The sequence below is a fragment of the Canis lupus genome, chromosome 1 (genome assembly GCF_048164855.1).
Source record: "Canis lupus baileyi chromosome 1, mCanLup2.hap1, whole genome shotgun sequence".
Taxonomy (NCBI): Eukaryota; Metazoa; Chordata; class Mammalia; order Carnivora; family Canidae; genus Canis; species Canis lupus.
In genome coordinates, this window is record NC_132838.1 from 110,646,978 (window position 1) to 110,670,971 (window position 23,994).

Genomic DNA, 23,994 nt, shown 5'->3' on the forward strand with positions numbered 1-23,994 from the left:
GGCAGGATCAGCCAATGGAGTCGTGAGAAAGGTGGAGCGGCACCTCGAGGACGCCCCACGGGTCCTGCTTTCTGAATATTTATGAGGGAGGCGGGTCGACGCCGCTTCTCGCAGCGCCCGGCGCCATGAAGTGAGGGGGGTCTGGGGTTCGCCCCTCGCGAGCCGGCTGGTGGGGGTCGGGCGGGGGGCAGGCTAAGAAGTTGGGGAGGCCCAGGCGGCGCTGCCGGGGTCCCGGCGGGGCGAGGGGGTGCTGGGGGAGTGGGGTGGGGATCGCCGCGGGGACCCGCGGGGCGGTAACGGGGACGGTCAGCGAGGTGATGCCGGAGGGACCCGAGGCTCCTAGGAAACTGGGGGGCGCCCGGGTGGTGGTGGGGGGGCCGGCGCCCGCAGGTGACCCCTCCGGGCCCCACGGCAGGGGAGCGTGGCGGCTGGGGAGGGGCTGCGGGACGGGGCACTGACCCGGCCGCCCCCGCCGCCAGGCTCAACGTGGACGGGCTGCTGGTCTACTTCCCTTACGACTACATCTACCCGGAGCAGTTCTCCTACATGCTGGAGCTCAAGCGCACGCTGGACGCCAAGGTGGGGGCCCGGCCCGCTCCCAGACCTCCGGTTACCTAAAAGGATAGTTCGTGATAGCAGCACCTGACGTTTATCAAAGGCTGCGCGCCTGGGAGCCGGCTGTCTGGGTTGGAATCCTCGACCCACAGCTGTGTGCCCTTGGGTGAAGCCCTTCGTCTCCCTGTTTCACAGTTTTCACCTCTGTAAAACGGGCTTAGTATGATTGCCTACTCTCGGAGGTTACGGGGAAGGTTATGTGGGTTAATTTCAGTAACTTAACCCGGGATGATTTTGACACCCCCCCCCCCCCCCCCGCCGCAGAGACCGTGCCTTGGTTGTCATATTATTGGAGTGGAATGCTAGTGGCATCCCGTAGTTAGAGACCATGGACACTGCTAAACATCCTGCAGTGCGCAGTTCAGCCCCCCACAACCGGGTATTATCTGGCCCCCAAAGGTAGAGCCTAGGTTAAGAAAACTGGATGGAATCTTAGAAGTGGTGCCAGGCACAGAGTAAGTGCTGTAACTTATTTGCTAAGTTAAAGAAAAAAAATGGATTGCTACAAATCAGTTATTTTGCCAAATATTCAACCCTCAGTTTCTCATTAGTCCTTAGTCATGATCTGAAGAAGTACTTATGAGCCCAGTTTTATTTATTTTTTTAGTTTTAACTTTTTAAAAAAAAAAAGATTTTATTTAATCATGAGAGACAGAGATCTCAGAGAGAGGCACAGGCAGAGGGAGAAGCAGGCTCCATGCAGGGAACCTGATGTGGGACTGGATCCTGGGTCTCCAGTGTCATGCCCTGGGCTGAAGGTGGCGCTAAACCGCTGAGCCACCAGGGCTGCCCTAAAATGTTTTCTTTTTTTTTTTTTTTTAATATTTTAATTAGAGAGAGAGAGGAGAGAGCACACACCCAAGCACGGGGGAGGGCAGAGGGAGAGGGAGAAGTAGGCTCCGCACTGAGCAGGGATGAGGGGCTGTATCCCAGGACCCTGGGATCTTGACCTGAGCTGAAGTCAGATGCTTAACTGACTTAGCAACCCAGGTGCCCCTAAAGTTTTTTTTTTTTATTTTTTTTTTATTTTTAAAGACAATTATTATTATTATTTTTTTTACGATTTTATTTATTTATTCATAGAGACCTAGAGAGAAAGAGAGAGAAAGGCAGAGGGAGAAGCAGGCCTCATGCAGGGAGCCCGACGCGGGACTCGATCCCGGGTCTCCAGGATCACACCCCGGGCTTCAGGCGGCGCCAAACTGCTGCGCCACCGGGGCTGCCCTAAAGTTTGTTTTTAAAGTAATCTCTACACCTGACATGGGGCTTGAACTTGAAAACCTGAGATCAAGAGTCACATGCTCTTCCGATTGAGCCAGCTAGGAATCCCTTGGCCCATTTTAGAGGTGAGGTGAGGCCAGATAGGTGAAGGTACTTGCCTAAGACCACTCAACAATGAGGTGGCAAAAGTGGGGTTCAAACCCATTGCCCCTGGGGCCTAGCTTTTTACCTGCTGTTGTCTCTATATTTCAAGATGGTGGCATTCTGGGAGTGGTCCCCAGAGTTTGTATCCCTGAAGATCTGTCTCTCTCAACACTTAGGGTCATGGAGTCCTGGAGATGCCCTCAGGCACTGGGAAGACAGTGTCCCTGTTGGCACTGATCATGGCATACCAGAGGGTAAGTGCCCCCTGGGCCCAGGGAGGGAAGCAGAGTAAAGGGGTCCCAACAGGGGCTGAGCTCATTGTCACTGGCAGGCATATCCACTGGAAGTGACTAAACTCATCTACTGCTCAAGAACTGTGCCTGAGATTGAGAAGGTGAGCCAGGGCCATCCTGGGGCTCCGCCACTCCCACAGGACTTGCTGGACCCCGGGTGGTTGCCCTCATAGCTTTCAGGGGGTGTTGGGAAAGCTGGGGAAGGACCAGGCTGGGCAGGGTCTTATGCTGGAGTCCCCCTCCATCCTTGACTGGAACAGGTCATTGAAGAGCTGCGAAAGTTGCTCAACTTCTATGAGAAGCAGGAGGGTGAGAAGCTGCCATTTTTGGGGCTTGCTCTGAGCTCCCGGAAGAACCTGTGTATTCATCCTGAGGTGCGTGCCCATTTCTCCCCTTGCCCTAAGCCTCCATCCAACCAGAGTCCTAAATCCCCAAGACCAGATCTCTCAGACAGTCACAGACTTCTCACACATCAAATTCTGACTCCTGATGAGGTGGCCCAAACAAACACACCTTTTCCCCAGCCTTAGAGAAGTTAAAAAGGCAGTTCCTGGAGTCTTGCACTCCAGCTTGTTTGGCTTTGAAACTTAATAGTTGTGTATTCTTAGGTGATTTTTATAGTGGAGCTTCAGTCTTCCTGTCTGTAATATGGGGATAATTACCTGCTTTATACAGTTGATAAGACTGGACAAGAGGAGAGAGGGTGAGATGGGCAAAGGGGGTCAAAATGTACAAACTTCCAGTTATAAAACAAATTGGTATGGGATGTATTGTACAGCATGGTGACTATAGTTAATACTCTATTGTATATCTGAAAGTCACTAAAAAAGTAGGTCTTAAAAATTCTCATCATACGCAGATGGCTGTATGGCTCAGTAAGTTAATCATCTGGCTTTTTTTTTTTTTTTTTTAAAGATTTTTATTTATTTATTCATGAGAGACACACACAGAGAGAGAGGCAGAGACACAGACAGAGGGAGAAGCAGGCTCCATGCAGGGAGCCCAATGCAGGACTCGATCCCGGGTCTCCAGGATCATGCCCTGGGCTGAAGGCAGGCGCTAAACCACTGAGCCACCCACGGATCCCCTGGCTTTTTTTTTTTTTTTAAGATTTTATTTATTTATTCATAAGAGACACACAGAGAGGCAGAAACAGGCAGAGGGAGAAGCAGGCTCCATGCAGGAAACCCGATATAGGACTTGATCCCAGGACCCGGGGATCACTCTTGATTTCAGCTCGGGTCATGATCTCAGGGGTCTTGGGATTGAGCCCCACATTGGGCTCTATGCTCAGTAGGGAGTCTGCTTCAGGATTCCCTCTCTTCTCTGCCCTCTTTCCTACTCGTGTTCTCTGTCTCTGTCTTCATCTCTCTCTCTAAAAATAATTTAAAAAGTAAAAAGAGTTCTCATCGTAAGAAATTGTGGGGTGCCTGGCAGGTTCATTTGGTAGAGCATGCGATGCTTCATTTCCAGATCATGAGTTTAAGCCCCGTGTTGGGTGTAGAGCTTACTTCAAAAAAGAAAAAAAGAGGAAAAAAATTGTAACTCTGTGGTGATGGATACTAACTAGCCTTAACTGTGGTGGTCATTTTGCAATATTTGTGAGTACTGAATCATTATGTTGTACATCTGCAAGTAATACAGTGTTTTTTTTTTTTTTTTTTTAGATTTTATTTATTTATTCATGATAGTCACAGAGAGACAGAGAGGCAAAGACACAGGCAGAGGGAGAAGCAGGCTCCATGCAGGGAGCCCGACGTGGGATTCGATCCTGGGTCTCCAGGATCGCGCCCCGGGCCAAAGGCAGGCGCCAAACCGCTGCGCCACCCAGGGATCCCAATACAGTGTTTCATATCCATTTATATCTTGATAAGTAAAAAGATTGGGTGAGAAAATGCATGTATAGCCCTAAGCATGTACAAAATAGTAAAACAACATTAGAAATTATCGTGATACTAATATATATAATAACATATGACACATAGAATATTGGTATTAAATTATGTTACAAAACTACGGTAACTCACGGAAGATATATTCTATAACATGAATTGTAAGAATATGAGAAACGGTGGATGTGATGGGTGATAATTATAGTAGCACAGGCCTTGGCAGGTGATGAAAAGAGAAGGGAGAGGGAGGGTCAGCAGCCTCAGAGCCTGCCCCTTGGTGAAGGCAAAGGTTTTGTTGTGAGAAAGGACAGTCCTGGGCTGTGAGAGTGTCACCCATAGAACCTCGGAGGGGGCAGGGCAGGGCAAGGGCTCTCAAACCATTCCATAGAACCTCCTCTGATTCTTAGATTTGCCAAGGTTCTGGGTGTTTTGGCGTTTAGAAGGATGAAGCAGTTATCCTTAATCTACATGCTAAACATTCTTTAAGGCTTGATTTTTTTTTTTTTAATCCGGTAAAATTGACATATAATGTTAGTTTCAGGTGTATAGTGTAATGATTCGGTATTTGTATATATTGCAAAACGATCACGGTAAGTCTAGTTAATATCTGTCACTTAACATAGTTACAAAAATTGTTTTTCTTATAAGGAGAACTTTTTTTTTTTTTTAATTTTTTTTTTAAATTTTTTTTTATTTATTTATGATAGGCACACAGTGAGAGAGAGAGAGGCAGAGACACAGGCAGAGGGAGAAGCAGGCTCCATGCACCGGGAGCCCGATGTGGGATTCGATCCCGGGTCTCCAGGATCGCGCCCTGGGCCAAAGGCAGGCGCCAAACCGCTGCACCACCCAGGGATCCCTATAAGGAGAACTTTTAAGATCTCCCTTAGGAACTTACAAATGTGCATTGTGGTATTATGAACTATAGCTCCCATGCTGTTTGTTGCATTACATCCCTAGGACTTAATTATTTTATAACTGGAAGTTTGTACTTTTTGATCCCCTTCACCCTTACCCCCTGACCTCTGACAACCACCAATTTGTTTTCTGTATTATTTTTTTTAAGATTTTATTTATTTTTTTCTTTTTTTTTTTATTATTTTTTTTTTGTGGAGGGCCAGGTGCGCCTGTGCAGCTGGAGCCCCCCCAAGATTTTATTTTATTTTTTAATTTTTATATTTTATTCTTTATTTATTCATGAGAGAGCGAGAGAGGCAGAGACACAGGCACAGGAAGAAGCAGGCTCCATGCAGGGAGCCTGATGTGAGACTCGATCCCAGGTCTCCAGGATCCTACGCTGGGCTGAAGGCGTTAAACTGCTAAGCCACCCAGGCCGCCTTAAGATTTCATTTTTTAGTAATTTCTGCACCCAACATGGGGCTCGAACTCACAACTCCAAGATCAGTGTAAGAGTCCAACACTGCTCTTACACTCCCGGGGTCTAAGTTCCCAAATGTCTTAACTGTTTAATAATGTAACAAGTTGAGGTTTCAGTTTCCCCCAAAATTCCTCATTCTTACCCCAGACGGAACAGGACAGCCCCCCTCTTCCATCTAGCTGGCAGGTATAGAAACCCAGGTTCAAGGAATGGTTCTTATGACCCCCCCAATCCTCGTCCCCCCAGGTGATGCCCTTGCGCTTTGGGAAAGATGTCGACGGGAAATGCCACAGCCTCACGGCCTCGTACGTGCGGGCGCAGTACCAGCAGGACTCCAGCTTGCCCCACTGCCGCTTCTACGAGGTGCCTGCCGACTGTGTTCAGGGAGGGAAGGGCAAGACGGTGGCAACGGCATACCTCCCTGACCCCCAGGTACCCTCTTGCCCCCCAGGAATTTGATGTCCATGGGCGCCAGGTGCCCCTCCCTGCTGGGATCTACAACCTGGATGACCTGAAGGCCCTGGGGCAGCGCCAGGGCTGGTGCCCATACTTCCTTGCCCGCTACTCGGTGAGGAGGCTGGTGGGGGCCGGGCAGAGGGGCAGGTGTGTGGGTTAACAGCCTGCCTGCCTGCGTGTCCCTCTGTCTCTGTCCATTAGCTTATATCTCTGCCTTGCCCGTGTCTGTCTCGCCTTGCCTCTCTGGGCCCACGAGGGGGTGATGAGGTGGGGTGCAGGCAGCGGGCGGCAGGGCAGGGTGCTGTCAGGTAGGCTGGGCTAACCCTGCCCTCCTCGGCCCCCTAGATCCTGCACGCCAATGTGGTGGTTTACAGTTACCACTACCTCTTGGACCCCAAGATTGCAGAGCTGGTGTCTAAGGAGCTGGCCCGGAAGGCTGTCGTGGTCTTTGATGAGGCCCACAACATTGGTGAGTCAGGAAGGCAGGCCTCAAGATGACGCCGGCCCCTTTGGCTGCTGCTCCGCTGCTCCAGCTGCCTGACTGAGCTCGGCCTTCTCCCCTCTCTGCTCCAGACAATGTCTGCATCGACTCGATGAGTGTCAACATCACTCGCCGGACCCTTGACCGCTGCCAGGGCAACCTGGAGACCTTACAGAAGACGGTGCTCAGGTGGGCTCAGCGGGGCTGCATGACCTGTTGCCTTCCCCTGCCCCCTGGCCCCACGCCTTTCCTGGGGCCCTGTGTTCTTCCTGACTTACCCCCGGGACCAGCCCTGTTCTAGTGACCACCTCTGCCCCCAAATATCCCCCATTCTTCCCACACCCAACTCCCCCCTCCCCCACCACAGGATCAAGGAGACAGATGAGCAGCGTCTGCGGGAGGAGTACCGACGCCTGGTAGAGGGGCTGCGGGAGGCCAGTGCTGCCCGGGAGACCGATGCCCACCTGGCCAACCCCGTGCTTCCTGATGAGGTGCTACAGGGTGAGCCGATGCTTCCTCCCGCCACCGCTCCCTGTCCCGCTCCCCCCCTCCACCCCATGGTGGCTGATCCCCTCTTCCCACAGAGGCGGTCCCCGGCTCCATCCGCACGGCTGAACACTTCCTGGGCTTCCTACGGCGGCTGCTGGAATACGTCAAGTGGCGGCTGCGGGTACAGCACGTGGTGCAGGAGAGCCCCCCTGCCTTCCTCAGCGGCCTGGCCCAGCGTGTGTGCATCCAGCGCAAGCCCCTCAGGTGTGGCCCCATGGCAGCTAGGGGTGTTGGGTCCCCGTGGGGGGTGGAGCAGACCCCAGGCCCTCTGTGCCCGGGGCCACCATGTTGCCAGTGTGGGATGTGGAAGGATCCCGTGGCTTCCTCAGCTTACCTGAGGAGCACTTGGTGGAGGGACTACTGACCAACGGGGGGCCCCTCGGACTACTAACAGAGGGTCCCCCAGGGGTCCTGTAAGAGCTCAAGTATTACAATGGCAGGGGAGGGGGCAGCCCGGAGGGGGGCTCTTGACAAGACCCAGCAGGGTGGGAGCTGAGGGCTGAGAAATGCTGTGGATCCCCTGGACCCCTGTCTCCTCCTACCAGTGCTTCTCATGTCCCCCAGAAGCCTGCAGGCAGGAACACCCCAGCAGGCAGGCGGGGGGTGGGTTGGTCTCCCCAGCACAGAAAAGGCAGAGCATGGACCTGGCAGTGGGGTGGGGCCTTCTGTCCTGTTCCTCTGCTGTTTGGGAGAAGTCCTGGGTCTCCTCTGAACCTCAGCTTCCTCCTCTGTTGAATGGATAGGGCGTTACCACCTTTCCTCTCTGGTTTCTGTGGTGGTTAAATGAGAAAGCAGTGATAGAAGTAACTCCCTTACGTCTTAGGCACCGATGATGAGCCAAGTGCTAGACGTTCCGTAGCTTGTGGAATCTCTGTGCAGCGTCCCTGGCTGTGGATGAGGACAGTGTGGCCCAGAGACGGGAAGCCATCACCCAGGGTGACATGGCACCTCGTGGGGTAGTTGTCTGAAGCCAGGCCTCTAGGGCTCTCCGAAGCCCCTGGCTGTCCTGCATCTTGGGGTGGGACGGCCCTTGGGGTGGCTTCATCTGTCCCTCTTCATGAGAGACTTGCGAGGGCAAGGATGGGATCTTAGTCATGTTCTCTGAGCACCTGCTCTGTGCTGGGGCCTCTGCTCTGTGACCAAGACCATGTTGGACTCTGCTCTCCTGGGGCTCAGAGCCCACTGGGGAGACAGACCTGTCCCCAGATTAGGACGACCTCGAGTGGTACGGCGGGGATGGGGGACCCCCCAGGAGGTGCCTGATCCAGCCAGGATGTGGGCACAGAGAAGATGGACTTGAAGCAGTGATGTCCGGAGTCTGGTTCTAAAACTCTGACCGTCTGCCTGGCTCTGAAACCAGGCGCTCCTGTTCTAGGACCTGCCCTCCTTGAAGGGTGACAGCCTCAAGCCTGACTGTCGGTGTTTGTGACTGGGTGACCTTGTGTGTGTGTGTCCATGAAGGGTGTGTGGGATTGTACCCTGTGAATGTGTGGTTCTCTGAATGTATGTGTCACCAGGGTGGCCGAGTGTGACTGATGCAGTGGGAGGGGTCCTGGGTGTGAGTGTATGTGTGGCCATGCAGGTTCGGGTTGTGACTGGGATTCTGGGTGTAGCTCTGGGTCTCCTCTTTGAACCAAGAGCCTGCGTGAGATTGTGTGACCACATGGGACATGTTTCCATGTGACTCGATGTATGGTCACTGCTCTGTATACACCATCATCTGGCCGTGGCTCTGTAGGACATGCAGCTGTACGGTGAGGAGACACTGGTGACTGAAACGGCTCCAGTCTCTCCTCATGGAGCACCCAGTCACCTGGGGAGGCGTGTGTGGCCGCGCGCTGACAGTGGGTAGAGAGGGACTGACCTGACCCCACATGGCTTCCGCCCCAGATTCTGTGCCGAACGCCTCCGCTCCCTCTTGCACACCCTGGAGATTGCCGATCTTGCGGACTTCTCTCCCCTCACCCTCCTCGCTAACTTCGCCACCCTCGTCAGCACCTATGCCAAGGGTAAGCTCATCTCCTGCCTCTGCCAGGCCCCCTGGCAGCTGGAATCAGGATCCCAGCAGAGTCCAGGGGGTTGGGACTGGGACCTTCAGGACCTTGTAGGGCTGGGCTCAGGAGTTTGGGTTTTGTTTCGAGTACAGTGAGGTTCCACAGATAGTCCTTGAGCTAGTGAAGCCTTGTGCTCAGATGTATATTTTCAGAGGCTCCCTCTGGCTGCAGAATGGAGTAGGATGGGGGACGAGGCCAGAGAAGCTCTGTGGGGTCACTTACACTGTAGGGTATGGTGGTAAGGAGTTGGCCCTTCTACTTCTGGGAAGTGGGAAGCCATGGAAGATTCCAAGCAAGGGAAGAGCAGAGGCAGGGACCTGAGGCAGGATGGGAGGATGAGAGGGGCTGGAGAGAGATGTGGGACCTGGTACCTAGGATTGGGGGGGCAGGAAGGCATGGCAGGGAGGGGACAAGGAGCTGAGTATAGCACTCAGGTGCCAGGGAGAGGGGACCAGAGACTTTACTGGTCAGCACTACCTCCCCTTCCTTAGCATTAAACTGGCTGAGGGCTCAGTCTGATCCCTGGGGATTACTACTCTATCCTGGAAACCAGGTCAGGCTTCCTGATACCCTGTACCCAGCCTAGAGGATAGAGAGGCTGTCCCCCAAATCAGCATCCATCAGCAGCAAGTCCCACTAGAAGCTTCCTTCCGTGTCCATCCCCCTGTCCTTCCCCTTCTTCCTTCTGGGGCTGGCTTTCTCCTCTTCTGCCCACTTCCCTGTCCACCAACACCTCACATTCTTCTGCCTGGAATGTCTATCCCGATATTCCTTAGCCCCCAACTACCTCCTACTCATCCTTCAGTTCTTGGCTTGTTAAAAATGTTCCCTTCTCCAGGAGGTCCTCCCTGACCCCCCAGGGTGTGTCTCTTCCTCTTGGCTCTCCTGTTCCAGCTCTGTCTACTCTGAGTGGTCACTCTCTGGGGACAGGACTATGAGCCCTGAGAGGGCAGGGCCAGAGATGTCATGGTTCCCACTGTGTCCCCAGTACAGGGCCAGGCACAGAGGATTTTTTTTTTTTAAGATTTTATTTATTTATTCATGAGAGACAGAGAGAGGCAGAGACACAGGCAGAGGGAGAAGCAGGCTCCCTGTGAGGAGCCCGATGTGGGACTCGATCCCGGAACTCCAGGATCACACCCTGAGCCAAGGGCCGACGCTCAGTCACTGAGCCACTCAAGCATCCCAACTTTTTTTTTTTTTTTTAATTAAGTAAAATTGAATATGTGAATTCATTCATTTGCCTATTTTTTTTTTTAATTTTTATTTATTCATGATAGGCACACAGTGAGAGAGAGAGAGGCAGAGACACAGGCAGAGGGAGAAGCAGGCTCCATGCACCGGGAGCCTGACGTGGGATTCGATCCCGGGTCTCCAGGATCGCGCCCTGGGCCAAAGGCAGGCGCCAAACCGCTGCGCCACCCAGGGATCCCTCATTTGCCTATTTTTAAGAAAAATTTTATTTGTATTTATTCATGAGAGAGAGCGGCAGGGAGAGAAGCAGGCTCCCTGTAAGGAGCCCAGTGTGGGACTGGATCCTGAGACCCCAGGATCAAGACCTGAGCCGAAGGCAGATGCTCAACCGCTGAGCCACCCAGGCATCCCCACCTGTGTTTTTGGTTTTTTTTTTTTTTCAACAAATGGGTCCTGCCCAGCACTGAGGAAGTGGCAGAAACCAAGAGGGACCCCATTCCTGATCTCCTGGCAGTTACACTGTAGAGGAGAAGACAAGTAACAAAGACTCAAATAAAAAAGATAATTCCAGAAAGGGATACTTTTTCACAAGAAAAATGTTGCCATGTTGGAGCATGCCTGCAGTGGCCAGGATGGCCAGGGAAGCCCTGAGGTGCTGACATTTGAGCTGAGTTCCAAATGACCAAATGGAACCAGCTGCCTTGGGAAGCTTTTCAGGCTGTGAGGCCAGCAAGTACAAAGGCCCTGGGGTGGAGTGAGCCTGGTGGTTTTTGAAACTTAGGAGGCCTGTGAGCTAGGAGAAAATGGGTCAGCGTGGCGGGTTCTCGCAGATAATTTTGGACTCCGGAAGGAGTATGGGGAGCTGTGCAGGGCTTCTGAGCAGGGCAGGGATGTGACCTGAATCAGAATTTTACAGGGTCCCTCTGCTTCTGGGAGGGGAGCAGGGGCAAGAGCTGGATGCCCAGTGAGGTGACTGCAATGGTCCAGGCTAGAGGTGATAGTGGGGGAGGGAGTGGGGGCAGTGGTCAGATTGCAGATAGGCTTTGGAGGCAGAGCTTGACCCATGGCTTAGATACCATGATCATGGAAGGCTCCAGGCTTTGGCTTGAGTGGTGGTGTGGGTTCTTAGAGCCTTGAGAGTGTCTGAGGAGTAAACCTTTAGTGCTCTCTGCTCATGATGCTCCCTGAGTGGATGTCAGCCCTGGGAGAAGCGGGCAGGTTGGGGTGTACTTTGGACTCCCAAAGACTGGGTTTTAAGCTTGAGCAACTGGTGGTTGGCCCCAATCACTAATGGGGGGAGGAGGTAATAGACAAGTGGGCTTGGCTATGACCGGTGACCTGGAATCTCACCCGGTTGTAGGTTTCACCATCATCATCGAGCCCTTTGATGACAGGACCCCCACCATTGCCAACCCCATCCTGCACTTCAGGTGAGACCCAACCGCAGTGTGAGGCTGTCAACAGACCACGGGGGCCCAAGCATGGTCCTCACCACCCTCCTCTGCTTCCTATAGCTGCATGGATGCTTCACTGGCCATCAAACCCGTGTTTGAGCGTTTCCAGTCTGTCATCATCACATCTGGGGTGAGGACCCTTATCTGCCCTAAACTCCCAGTCCTCTACTATGGGGATCCTGGTTTCTGCCCGGTCCTGCTAAGATCCCTCCTGCTGTCCCTGCTATAGACGCTGTCCCCACTGGACATCTACCCCAAGATTCTGGACTTCCACCCCGTCACCATGGCAACCTTCACCATGACGCTGGCCCGGGTCTGCCTCTGCCCTATGGTGCGTGGGAGAGGGTGGATGCTGGGCCAGGGGAGATGTGTCAGCTCTCGTCCTCCTGTTCCCTCTCAGGCTGCTCAGGCAGGAGAGTATTAGCCTGAGGGCATAGGCTTTGATTCAGATAGATCTGGGCTTGATGCTACTGCTTCCTGTGGGTCTGACTCCCCAAGCCTCAGTTTCTAACCTGTAACATGGGGATGCATCCTCCCTGACCTCCCAGGGCGGTTGAGGTGATAGTGAGATAGTGGATACAAGATGCTTATGTGGCCCAGGGCCTGGCACCAGTCGGCCCTCAGTCAGCATCTTGGTTAATGTGGGCTTTGCCTGGTTCATCATCTGGTCATGACCTTGATGATGACCCTTCTCTGCCTCAGCCTCCTTTGTAAAACAGGCATCGTAACATGAGCCCTTAATTCCTTATCTGAATCCCTTGGGCCAGATGTATTTTAGAATTGAGAATTTTCCAGATTTTAAAGACAAACCACATGCTGTACAGTATGTGACATCCCCAGTGGGGTCTGGGCAGCTCCCTCCAGTGAAAGTTTTATTTCAGCAGGAACATGTTTTGAAACGTCAAACTAAGGGAGGTAAGTCAGGACTCTGAATAGACTCAGGTCAGGGCAGATTTTGCCACTATAGGAGTTTGCACCAAACTTAAATATCTGGAGTTCCTTGGGTCTTGGAATTGCCCTTCAGGGGTTGTGGACTGGTGACGGCCACATTCTGCATCATGGTTTTGTGGAGTTGCTGGGGGGGGGAGGGGGGGAAGGGGAGGTGCACCTGTGGCTGGCGGTTGGTGAGGTTGTGGTGGAACCCTTTCTTCTGGAACTGTGTGGCTGGGAGGCTGAGGCCAGTAACACATATTTGCTGGTTAGCAACACAGACAGACTTGGGTTCAGTGTCGGCTCTGCCCTTGATTTGCCACGTGACCTTGGGCAGGCAGGCAGCTCACATCTGGGCCTGAGGTCATCCATCCGTGCAGTGCAGATAACAGGGGAGCTGAGGGTTCACTCAATGACATTGTGTCTATAAAAAGCTCAGCCTGGCACCGGCAGGCAGCTAACGCATCAGAATGGTGCTGTTTGCTTATCGTTTGCTTATTGTGACGTCTGTTGCTCTCTGCAGATCATTGGTCGTGGCAATGACCAGGTGGCCATTAGCTCTAAATTTGAGACCCGGGAAGATATTGGTATGCTGCTCATGGTGGTTTGTGTGGCTCCTGAGAGGGGAGGTGTATCAGTGGGCTAAGTCATGCTGCAGTAACAAACATCCCCAAATTACAGTGGCTTGACACAGAGGTTACTTTTTGCTCACAGTATGTGACACTGTGGACTGGTGGGGGCCTGCCCCGTGGTTTCTCACTCCAGGAACCCTTACCACGTCCCCTAAATTGTGACGGCAAGGATCCTGGTAATGGTGCTGGGCCTCACGAGGGTTTACCTGGAAGTGACACATAGCCACTTCATGCATTTCATTGGCTAGGTCGAGTCACATGGCCACGCCTAACTTCAGGGGCGGGGGGTGGGGTGGGGTGGTGCAGTTCTCTCAGGCCAGAAAGAGAAGTGGAAAGTATGTGAACAGCCCTACTGGTGGCCTCTGGGATTTCTAGGAACTCCAAGTTCAAGACAGGGCATTAGTTAGGAAAGCTCTGACGAGGGAGTAGGGAGCAGGACCCAGGCACACTCTGACCCCTACCTCCCCACCCCTAGCGGTGATCCGGAACTATGGGAACCTCCTGCTGGAGATGTCTGCTGTTGTCCCTGATGGCATCGTGGCCTTCTTCACCAGCTACCAGTACATGGAGAGCACCGTGGCTTCCTGGTATGAGCAGGTAAGCCCAGCCACCTGCTCTCCAGGAAGGCCCCACTCTCCTCTGTTCTTGGCTCTGTTCCTCTGTGTGTTGGCTTTGTCTGTCTTGTGTTTTAAGTGGTAACATGGATCTAAAACATCTGAACAGTTCAAAGAATAAACAGCATCATACCCTGGTCCCCCCCTTCCTCCCACATCCCGGTTAAAAACTTAAGAGCCCCTGTGGGACAGTGCAGGGGTGAGGTCATAGAGCGTTCTGGAAATGGGGCTCACCACAGCCAGGCCCTGGGTGGCTGCAAGGATGGGAGTGTGGGAGGGGCCTGCCGTGACATGTCTGCTTCTAGGGCACCACGGCCCAGCTCTTGGGTGGGTGAAAGCAGGTGCTTGTTAAGGGTGAGAGGAGAGAACTTGGCTAATCACTAGAAAGCACTCGCCCCCCTGAATGGTACAGGTGACCCATCGCTGTGGGGGTGTGTTTCTGTACCTTCTGTCCCAGCGTCTGTCCTTGATCAATGTCGCATGGCTAGTGTGGGGTCACTGAAATCTCTGGGCAGCCGTGGCCTGGCCTCCATCAGCCCCTCCACTAACCACCAGCTGGAGGGGCGGAGTGTCCCAGTTGGCCATCTTGAGCGCTCTGCCTGCCCCACTTATCTGAAAGATGGGGGGCAGGGGTGGGTTCTTGCCTGGATTGCAGAGCTTCCCGCAAGGAGTGAGGCCAGCCTCAGCCTATACCACCTCCCCGCTCCCTCCCCGAGTTTCTACTGGCCTGCCAAGGCCTGGGAAGACAAGTGGTCTATAGCATGGGAATCGGGGCAGAGTTGACTTTAGCCAGGATGCCTGTACCAACCCCCAGCCTGACCTGCCTGCTGTCTGTCCTTCCCTAGGGCATTCTTGAAAACATCCAGAGGAATAAGCTGCTCTTCATTGAGACCCAAGATGGGGCTGAGACCAGCGTTGCCCTGGAGAAGTACCAGGAGGTGGGTGGGGGTGTGGGAGGGTGCCCTAGGAGACTGTGTGCAGAGGGCCCGAAGGAGGCAGTTCTGAGCATGTGTCTCCTGTCTTGGCCTCCCCTCCCCAGGCCTGTGAGAATGGCCGTGGAGCCATCCTGCTGTCAGTGGCCCGAGGCAAAGTGTCCGAGGGAATTGACTTTGGTGAGTGGACAGGCTCTCCCCTTCCAGGTGCCTGCCTGGAGCTCTAGCTGTTTGTTCACACGGGACCCCCCCTTCCACACAGACACAGCCTGGGCACACAGGGACCTCCCCTCCCCTCCTCTCTATCCCTGGGCACCCAGCTGGGCCCTCGAAGCATGCCCATGCTTTTCCCCACTCGAACAGCACAACCTTCTGGGCCCTGCAAAGTTGGCCCCTCCAGTGCACCACACTGGTAACCCTGCTCCCCTTCCTGTGCTCGCTCCCCCAGTGCACCACTACGGGCGGGCTGTCATCATGTTCGGTGTCCCCTACGTCTACACCCAGAGCCGTATTCTTAAGGTGAGCAGCACGTGCAGTTGCTAAGGATGTTTGGGCCTCTTGGGCCCTCCTGGGACTTGGGTGGAGGAGGCAGGGGGACCACTCTGGTTTCTTCTCCGGGCAGGCACGGCTGGAGTACCTACGTGACCAGTTCCAGATCCGAGAAAATGACTTCCTCACCTTCGATGCCATGCGCCACGCAGCCCAGTGTGTGGGTCGTGCCATTCGGGGCAAGACGGACTATGGCCTCATGGTCTTTGCTGATAAGGTGTGTGCATAGGGGCCTCTGCCTGCCAGGCTCTTCCTGGGCCATGCCCACCCCCACCCCCAGGGTCCTGATGTTTCCCTCTCTTCCTTGCCCTCTTCCTGAAAGCGGTTTGCCCGGGCAGACAAGCGTGGGAAACTGCCTCGCTGGATCCAGGAGCACCTCACTGATGCCAACCTCAACCTGACTGTTGACGAGGGAGTCCAGGTTGCCAAGTACTTCCTGAGGCAGATGGCTCAGCCATTCCACCGGGTGAGCTGACGTGGCCTGTGCTCACTTCCTTCACCTTCCCAGGCTCAGCTCCTCCTTCAGGAAGGCCCCTTGACTTTCTTTTTCCTCAGGCTCCAACCCTAGCCTGCCCTCAACAGGGGTGTGTGTATGTGTGCCCACACGCCAGGTCTGGGGCCATGGGGTTGGGGCACAGCCAGTCCTCCTCGGACTTGGAAACTGGTTGGCTGCTTACAGGGATAGGCTGTTCCCCCTTAGATGGGCGTTTCCAGATTCCAGCGTCCTGCCCATGCCTCTGTGCAGGCCGCCTCCTGTCAAGGCTCTCAGGTCTTGTGCCCCTGTGTCCCAGTGGGGCCTGCGGGGAATCGCTACAGCCATCTGGCCCTCTCTCCCCTCCAGGAGGACCAGCTGGGCCTGTCCCTGCTTAGCCTGGAGCAGCTGGAATCAGAAGAGACGCTGCGGAGGATAGAGCAGATTGCTCAGCAGCTGTAGCTCCAGGTGGGGACAGGGCCATAAAAGGTGTTTGTGGTGACTCCGGAGTCTTACCTGGCCCTGGGTCCCAGCGGCTTGGAGGTGGCCTCGGGTCCTTACAGGAAAGCTGAGGCAGACATTCCTGGCTTCCAAGTCTACAGCCTTTAATCGCAGGGAAGCCCCGTACAGAGGGTGCCCCCCAGGAGGTGTGGGGGCAACTCGGAGAGACAGAAGGCCGTCCCCTCCTCCCCTTTCTGAGAAGCAGCAGCCACACTGTCCTGTCAGCTTCAGCGGGGGCCCAGGTCCTGGGTGCTGGCGCTGAGGGTCCGTGCGGCCTCGCTCAGGTGCTGATGGGGGAACTGTGGACACGGCAGGGGATCGGCAAGGGGCAGGATACAGCTGTGCTTCGGTCGCCACAAGGGCCTACCCCCTAGCATCCTCGCTGCTGGCTCGTCCCTCCCGTCTCTATCCCAGCTAGAACCTGTCCGTTCTGACCCTACCCACCTCTCCCTTGCCTCTGGGCCTGCCAGCATGGCCTCCTACTCCATCCTTGCCCCAGGTGCCCCTGTCCCCTCTCACCTGGGTCCCAGCAGCCTTTGGACCATCTGTGTTCAGCATGTTGAGCGACATGGCTCTCTTCATCCTGTAAGGGGAGGGTGGGAGGATGAGTCTGAGTGTCTGCCTCACACTTTGGGGAGGACTTCCCTGACACTGGCTTTGACTGTGTGGCAGAGGAGATGGGAACCCTGGAAGGTTCTGGAATAGGACAGGGAGCGGGGTGGGTTGCAGAGGCTGCAGCCCTCGGGGCTCTTTGCTGCCCCACTTGAACACTCACCCGGCTGCCCCTGCCACCCCCTCGCCTCGGAGACGGGAGACCAGCTTCTCACTTCCACGCCTTAGGGACTCACGGATCTTGGAGAAGGAGCTGCTCCGACGGAGGGTCTGGGGAGGGCGCCAGGGACACCGGTCAGTCCCCCCTTCTCATCTGCTCCCCACCCCAGGAGCCAAAGCGAAGCCCCTCCTCCATCCTCACCTGTTCTGCATCACCAGTTGTGCCCACGTTGGGGGCTCCTAGGAACAGAGAGGGGACAGTGCAATGGAGACACTGAGAATGTCACCTGAGGGGGGAGGGGCCGGGGGCTCACCCAGGGGAGCAGGCAGGTCCTCCCGGCTCAGGATCTCTTTGTACAGCTCTTCTGCTTGCTGGTACTTGTTCTGTTTTAGGTAGGCCGAGGCCTGCGGGGAGGGTGGGTGATCGAGGCTCAGATCTGGAGCTCCCCAGGCATATCCTCTCCCTCTCCCCCCTCATGACCTAGGGCAGGTGATTGGTTCCTGCTCCACCTTGGGCTAGTGATACCACCGTTGTGCCTCAGTTTCCTCATTTGCAAAATGGGGTGACAGGAGCATCTACCTCCTAGTGTCCTTTAAGAAATGGACAGTATAGGGAAAGTATTAAGAAAGGGGGTCCAGAGCTCAATAAATATGAGACGGTCATCTGGCCCCACCAACTTGTGTGTTTCCTGATTTTTCTATGTTCTAGCTGTGCTGAGCAAGCTCACCAGTTGGGGCCCAGCTCAGAGGCCAGGTCTTTGGGGACTCTTGCACTGGGAGCTCAGCAGAGGGCTCCAGGGTATCCCACCCTTGAGCCAGTGGGTGCCTCTCCAGGGGAGCCCCTGGCAGTCAGCCCCAGGGCCCTCACCAGGTTGTTCTTGGTCTTGGCCACATTTGGGTCGTGGGGCCCTCCCAGGGCCTCATAAATGCTCAGGGCTCGGGCATAGTGCTGCTCCACCTCCTCGAACTTGCCCTGGTTCTGGCACAGCAAGGCCAGGTTGTTGAGCTGCTTGGCCACGTCTGGGTGGTCGGTGCCCAGGACCTAGGGGTGGGGGCATCAGTGAGCCACAGGATGCCTGTAGCCATAATAGGGGTCATGAGTTAAGGTTCATAGGATCAGTGGGGAGAGTTACATTAGGTTGTGAGCCAGAGGGTGGAAGTGACACAAACTGGGGATTAATCGGGTCAAGATCAGGCTGGTCACATGGGATTAGAAGGTTAGGACTGGGTTGGGGGGCATATGAGGTGATTTCTACAAAGGATCAGAGTCAAGATTGGGGAAGTTCACAGAAGGTCAAGGGTAGTGGGTTGCGAGATTGGATCATTGAGGCTCAAACTGAGGCCTCACGGTATCAGATGGGAAGGACATCATAGGATCAGGGTTGCAACCCCGGAGCCAGTGAATTGAGCACATCAGGATCAGATGGGAGGGGCCGGTGGCCTAGGGACTCCGTGGGGGCTGGGCAGGAGGCAGGACCTTCTCGCGGATCTCCAGGGCGCGCTGGCAGAGGGGCTCCGCCTCCCGGTACCGCCCGCGCTTCCCGTAGAGCACAGCCAGGTTGTTGAGGGTGGCAGCCACCTGCAGGGTCGGGGAGGCAGGTCAGGGGCGGTAGGCTCCACCCCACGGCCCTCACTCCTGGGCCCCCACTCACCGCAGGGTGCTCAGGGCCCAGTGTCTGCTCCCGGATCTGCAGGGCATCATGGAGAAGGTCTGTGGCCTCTTTGTACTTGTTCTGGTCCCTGTGATGTGGCCCAGGGATGGAGGGGGGTCAGACATGCTGGGGCAGCACCTGCCGGGCCAAGCCTGGGTGGCAGGCGCCCTTCCATGGTCGCTTGTGAGCCACACTTTCCAAGTCTGGCACAGGGTCCCTTTGCTGTCAAGCCTCCAGCCCCCACAGGTCTCTTGCCTATGGTTGTCTGACTCCTTGCTTGGATCACTGGCTTCTCCAGATCCCTGTCGACACCCCCTGCTACCACCAATCCAGGTGCCCCATGCTGGCAGAGTGGGACGCCAGCTCCCCTGCCCCCAGCAATGGGTCCGTGGCCGGCCGCAGCCCTCACCGGTACACCAGCGCCAGGATGTTGAGCATGGTGGCCACATCGGGGTGGCAGTGGCCCGAGCTCCGTTCCAGGTCCTCTAAGGCCTGGCGGCACAGTGGCACAGCAACCTCGTAGCGGCCCTGCCCTGCATACTGGATCACAAGGTTGTGCAGGGTCCGAAGGCGGGCTGGGATCTCGTAGCCACCCTGCTGAGCCGCTGCCGCCCCCGCTGCCTCAGGGCCTGCGAGTGGCAGATGGACATCAGGTCACTGCCAGCCTCCCACCCTTCCCATCCCCAAAAAGAGGAACATACTCCAGGGCTATAGCTGCCTCACTGGCCCATTGGTCCCTGGGATGACGGATCCCCGCACTGACCTTGGAGATTGGTTCATGGGATGTGAACGCGGGGTCCGCCTGGCGGGTGCGGCTGTGGCACGCCTGGTTTCACAGCTTCCAGCCTCGGCTGTCATGCGCCCTGGCCCGGCCCCTTGCCTCATGCTCCTGCCGCCCTGCCCTGACATCCACCTTGGGTCTCCGTCCCTCCCCGGCCTCAGCCTCTTATCCTCCGTGGCCGAGTGGCCCAACAATTGCGTGTTCCCCCACACCCACCTTTCCTCTCTTCCTCCTCGCTGGAGAACAGGGGGGTTAGGCTGTCTCGTCGAGGAGGGGATTCAGGCCGCTGCAGAGGGCAGGAAAGTGAGGAGTCAAAGAGGGCTGGGAGTTTGCTTTAGAGACCAGGGTCCTGGACCTCCGAGTTTGAGGGGGGTTTCTGAGGGCTTGGGGAAGATCTGGGGATTTTGTGGAAGCTGGGAGGGCTTCTGTGGAAATTTTACTGAGTCTGGGGGTTGTGGAACCCTGTCGAAGGTCTAGGGCTTCTTTGGAGGGTCTAGGGCACTGGGGGCTCCATGGAGTGGTACAGGTCTGTGGGGGATCTAAGGAGGATGGGGGCCCCCTGGCTTGCCCAGCCCTGCAGCACCTGGCTCTCGGCAGGGGGGTCATACTGGCGCAGCTGCCCCAGGAACTCCAGGTGGCTCTTCTCCTCCTCCAGTTGGGCCACGGCCTCCTCGCTGGCCCGGAGGCGCCGCTGCGTCTCCTCCAGCTCCTCCCGCAGCCACGAGTTCTCCTGGGCCAGCCGCCGGGCCTGCGCTCGCAGCCGCTGCTTCTCCGCCTCCAGGGAGCCCACGTGCGCGGACAGGGCCAGCAGCACCTGCAGGGGGCCGGGGATCAGGGGCCCAGTCCCTCTCCTACCAGGCAGTCCCTGGCCCAACCCAGGGCCTCATGTCATGCCAGAGCACCCCAACTCTTGGCCCTTCCAAGTGACTCTGAGGATGTGCAGAAACTCCCAAGGGCACACCCAAACCCCACCCAGGGACCCTTCTGATTTCATTCAGGCACACAAATCACGTGTAGGGCCACTTCATATCCTACCCATGTGACCCCAACATCTCCCTAGAATCTACAGTTCTATAGATGGATGCCATTGGTTCAGGGGCTCCTGTCACACAAAAGGACCCCCTAATGCCACCCAGGGATCCCATTTCCAGCCTAGAACCCCTCCTCCCCAGGCCTGGCTCCCCTAGGCCTCCCCTGCTCCAGGCTCATCACCCCCTACATACTTGCCTCCCTCATCCCGGGCCTCCTCCCAGCTCTGAGCCTCCCCCCCCATGGCTGGATAGCTGCTCCCCCCCCCATACCTGGGCCTCGCCCAGTCCCAGCTCGATGGCCTCCAGCGCGTGGCTCACCACCTGCTGCTTTTCTTCCAGCAGTTCCAAGCCAGCCACCAGGCCCTGTCCTGCCAGCGCCTCCGCCAGGTGCCTGGCCAGGCCATGGTGCTCTGCTCGCAGGGCCTCCAACCCCTGCACCACTTGTCGCGTCTGCCGCACCAGCTCCTCGGGGCTCAGGCGCTCCGGGCCCAGCCCCACACTTCCAGGGGCTGCCACCTGCACGGACATTGCTGTTCCTGGGGTGGGTAGCAGGGATTGGGGGGTCAGGGCCAGGCAAGCAGGCCCATCAGTCCCTCCTCACCCTGGCCGGCTCCCTGTCCCGCACCCATCCCAGCCAGCTAGCAACTGGAAACATTCTAGTCTAGCTTTGCCTGTCCTCAGCCATGGGCCCTGCCCTGAGGGCCACTCAAAATCTGGGGCAACCAGTGGTCTCGTGGCCTCTCACCTGCCCTCAGCTCACCTGGCCAGCCCTGTCTATCCCAAGGGCCCCAGATACCTGGCCCCAGGACTCCCCGTGTGACCTGGACTGGAGGCACCCGCCTCTGCTGGGTGTGTGGGGCGGGGCATGTGGAGGCGGCCTCTCCGTGAGCTCATTCTTAGGGTGTTTTTGTTGGGAACCAGTCGGACCACTGGGGCTGGAGGGGTGGGGCCGGAGGAGAGGGCCAAGGGGCTGGGGCACTGGAAGCAGAGGAGCCCTCTAGATTTAGGGGGATGGGGGGGTGCCTGTGTGTCAGCTCCCAGGGCCTGATGGATCCCAAGGGAACAAGGACTCCACCCTCCACTGCAGACAGGCTCCGCCAGCCCAAGGCATGTTGGGACACACGTGTGACAGGCACGGCCCATGGATGTCACACTAGCCCTGTGACAGCTCAGAGTCTGAGGCCTAGATGCTAATGGGTGGGGGTCTCATGTGTGGCACTTTATGTGGTTGTATGTAGGTGACAAAGTCAATGACACAGCTGCTGGAGCCTCTGTAGCCTCTGTATTCACACACAAGCACACTCACTCCCCTCCCAGAAACAGACCCCAACACACGCACACCCTCCCTTCTTAAATACACAATGCGACACACACGTTCTCCTCCTCTCAGAAACTGAATACCTGCTCTTTCTTTTTTCAAATGCAGTGCAATATATACGTACTTTCTCAGAAACACACCTGCTCGTACACACACACACTCCCCTCTACAAGAAGACGGCTCAACATGCACACTCCTTTCTTTCTTAAAAACATAATATACATTTTCTCTGAAGCAAGACATACAGGACACTCTCTTTCTCCTCTAAAAAATAAAAATACAATCCTACACATCCACATTTTCCTTTCAAAAAACCTAATCCAAGGGTGCCTGGGTGGCTCAGTTAAGCGCCTGCCTTCAGCTCAAGTATGATCCAGGGGTTCCAGAATTGGGTCCCACAATAGGCTTCTCCCTCTCCCTCTGCTCTTCCCCTGGCTCATTCTCTCTCTCAAATAAAATCTTAAAAAAAAAAAAAAAAAAAAAAACGCAACACACTTACTCAGGCTCGTGCACGCACACCCACATACTCTTTCAGAAACAACACATGTATGCTCTCCCCTCTTGGAAATATAATCCCACACACTGGTGTATTTTCCTCTTGGGAAAAAAAGCCAACACACACAGAAACTCTGTCCCCCCTCACTAGTGAAAAGATAACCAAATCCCAAATCACTCACATTCAGGCTATCTCTTTGCAGTTACCCCCATGACACACCTTTCCCGCACTTATAAGGTCCTGCAAGCAGCTAGCTCTCCATTACATGCCCATCACCTCCTCCAGGCACGCATGCGCGCGCGCGCGCACACACACACACACACACACACACACACACACACACTCTTGGGATTCACTGTGGACCTATCATCTCCTTCCCCACTTCCCCCAACACCTTGCCCGGCCAGCCAGAGATTCACGCACCTGCACGCAGCATACACACAGATACACAGAGCTTCAAACACGGACATACAGACAATTCCTGAACTCAGATTCAGTTGTGGAGACACAGAGAGGTGTTTGCATAGACCCTCTCGGGCATGTGCCTCACTCAAGCCACCAGGGCGCCGTAAGCAGCCTAGTGGTTTGGGTACCTACTTACCTGCTCACGAACATCATACACCAAGACACACAGGAAGGCAGGCACATAATCCACGGATTTTCTACACTGCAGGCTCTCCCCTGCCATCAATCTCTACATATACGTGTGTGCAGACACCAGTCTCTCTCACTATACGTATATATGTGTGTACATGTCTCACCATACTCCGTGTCACACACAAGCCCCACAAAGTTACGATCACACGTTCATGGAGTCATTCAGACAGCTCCATTATTCCCATGATTTTTGCCCACACTCAGTCCCGTGAACAACAAACTCCCTTTCACACACGTACAACCGCACAGCTGACAGTGTTAATCCCAGGCACACCCTCCCCGTCCATGCGGGTCCCACATCGCCCACCTCCCTGCGGCTCCCCGCGCCTTAACAGGCAGAAAGACCGCCCCAGCCACGCAAGCTCTGAGTCACGCACCTAATCCTATAAACAGAGCAACTCCTTCCCATACACACGGCCCCCACCCCCATCATTAGACGCACAGAGGTCCGCCCACGTGTTGCATCTGAGACAGCTCCACGTCGTTCCCACAGTCCCTGGGCGCCCGCACACGGTTACACGGACCATCCCTGTCCCTTCCTCGCCCGCACCCACCGCCGGAGCCCGTCGCGCACACACCTGAGCTTCGTACACCATCACACACACCTGAGCCTCGCACACCGCCTCTCATACGCCCCATCTCCACGCCCGCACCTGCAGGCCAGCCCCCTAAACCGCACACCTTACCGCGGCCGGCCTGGCCCAGCCCCGCGCACCCCGGCTTCGCCGGCCCCGCCGTCACAAGGGCCCCCGCCCTCCTCCCCCCAGGCCCCGCCCCGTCTTCGCTCCTGTTTACCTGCGCACCGGGGAGGGGGCGCGGCCCCAGCTGGGCCTCGGGACCCGGGAGGGGGGGCCCCAGGGCGGGGCAGGAGGGCCCAGGGGGCCCAGGAGCCCCAAGGCCCGTCCCCGTCGCCAGGCCAGCGGGCCC

At 55.9% G+C, this 23,994-nt stretch overlaps 2 protein-coding genes across 10 annotated transcripts in view; one reads left to right on the forward strand and one right to left on the reverse strand.

Annotated features, from left to right (window-relative positions):
* Nucleotides 1-17,809, forward strand: ERCC2 (ERCC excision repair 2, TFIIH core complex helicase subunit). Of its 4 annotated transcripts, XM_072828479.1 has the most exons (24): nt 1-130; nt 480-579; nt 2,157-2,234; nt 2,312-2,374; nt 2,534-2,647; nt 5,790-5,906; nt 5,995-6,111; nt 6,345-6,468; nt 6,573-6,669; nt 6,848-6,981; nt 7,065-7,233; nt 8,920-9,038; nt 11,638-11,707; nt 11,792-11,861; nt 11,961-12,062; nt 13,185-13,248; nt 13,769-13,890; nt 14,753-14,845; nt 14,947-15,019; nt 15,288-15,358; nt 15,462-15,605; nt 15,711-15,854; nt 16,230-16,328; nt 17,202-17,809. In XM_072828479.1, the coding sequence occupies exons 1-23, from the start codon at nt 126-128 to the stop codon at nt 16,320-16,322; spliced, it is 2,283 nt and encodes a 760-aa protein (XP_072684580.1). In that variant the 5' UTR covers nt 1-125; the 3' UTR covers nt 16,323-16,328; nt 17,202-17,809. The 4 variants fall into 4 exon arrangements, with proteins under 4 accessions (XP_072684580.1, XP_072684566.1, XP_072684601.1 ...); XM_072828465.1 differs by having other exon boundaries at nt 16,230-17,809; XM_072828500.1 differs by lacking the exon at nt 1-130 and adding an exon at nt 151-169 and having other exon boundaries at nt 16,230-17,809.
* The window catches only part of KLC3 (kinesin light chain 3), a 19,172-nt gene continuing 11,622 nt past the window's right edge, over nt 16,445-23,994 (reverse strand). For 2 of the 6 annotated variants that reach the window (XM_072829193.1, XM_072829042.1), the window contains exons 2-12: nt 20,867-21,132; nt 20,149-20,379; nt 19,782-19,851; nt 19,194-19,413; nt 18,785-18,872; nt 18,610-18,711; nt 18,001-18,174; nt 17,447-17,537; nt 17,335-17,372; nt 17,137-17,243; nt 16,445-16,944 (exon numbers count right to left, since the gene is read on the reverse strand). In XM_072829193.1, the coding sequence (XP_072685294.1) occupies nt 16,776-16,944; nt 17,137-17,243; nt 17,335-17,372; nt 17,447-17,537; nt 18,001-18,174; nt 18,610-18,711; nt 18,785-18,872; nt 19,194-19,413; nt 19,782-19,851; nt 20,149-20,379; nt 20,867-21,124 (1,548 nt within the window). In that variant the 5' untranslated portion in view covers nt 21,125-21,132 and the 3' untranslated portion in view covers nt 16,445-16,775. Of the gene's footprint in view, nt 16,945-17,136; nt 17,244-17,334; nt 17,373-17,446; nt 17,538-18,000; nt 18,175-18,609; nt 18,712-18,784; nt 18,873-19,193; nt 19,414-19,781; nt 19,852-20,148; nt 20,380-20,866; nt 21,133-23,645; nt 23,800-23,994 lie in introns of those variants that run through there. The other 4 variants (XM_072828970.1, XM_072829113.1, XM_072828815.1 and 1 more) reach the window with 4 other exon arrangements.

Coding starts and splice junctions, on each gene's coding strand:
- ERCC2 (XM_072828465.1), top strand. Junction 580..2,156: donor AGCGCACGCTGGACGCCAAG/GTGGGGGCCCGG, acceptor CTCAACACTTAG/GGTCATGGAGTCCTGGAGAT. Junction 13,891..14,752: donor TGGCTTCCTGGTATGAGCAG/GTAAGCCCAGCC, acceptor GTCCTTCCCTAG/GGCATTCTTGAAAACATCCA.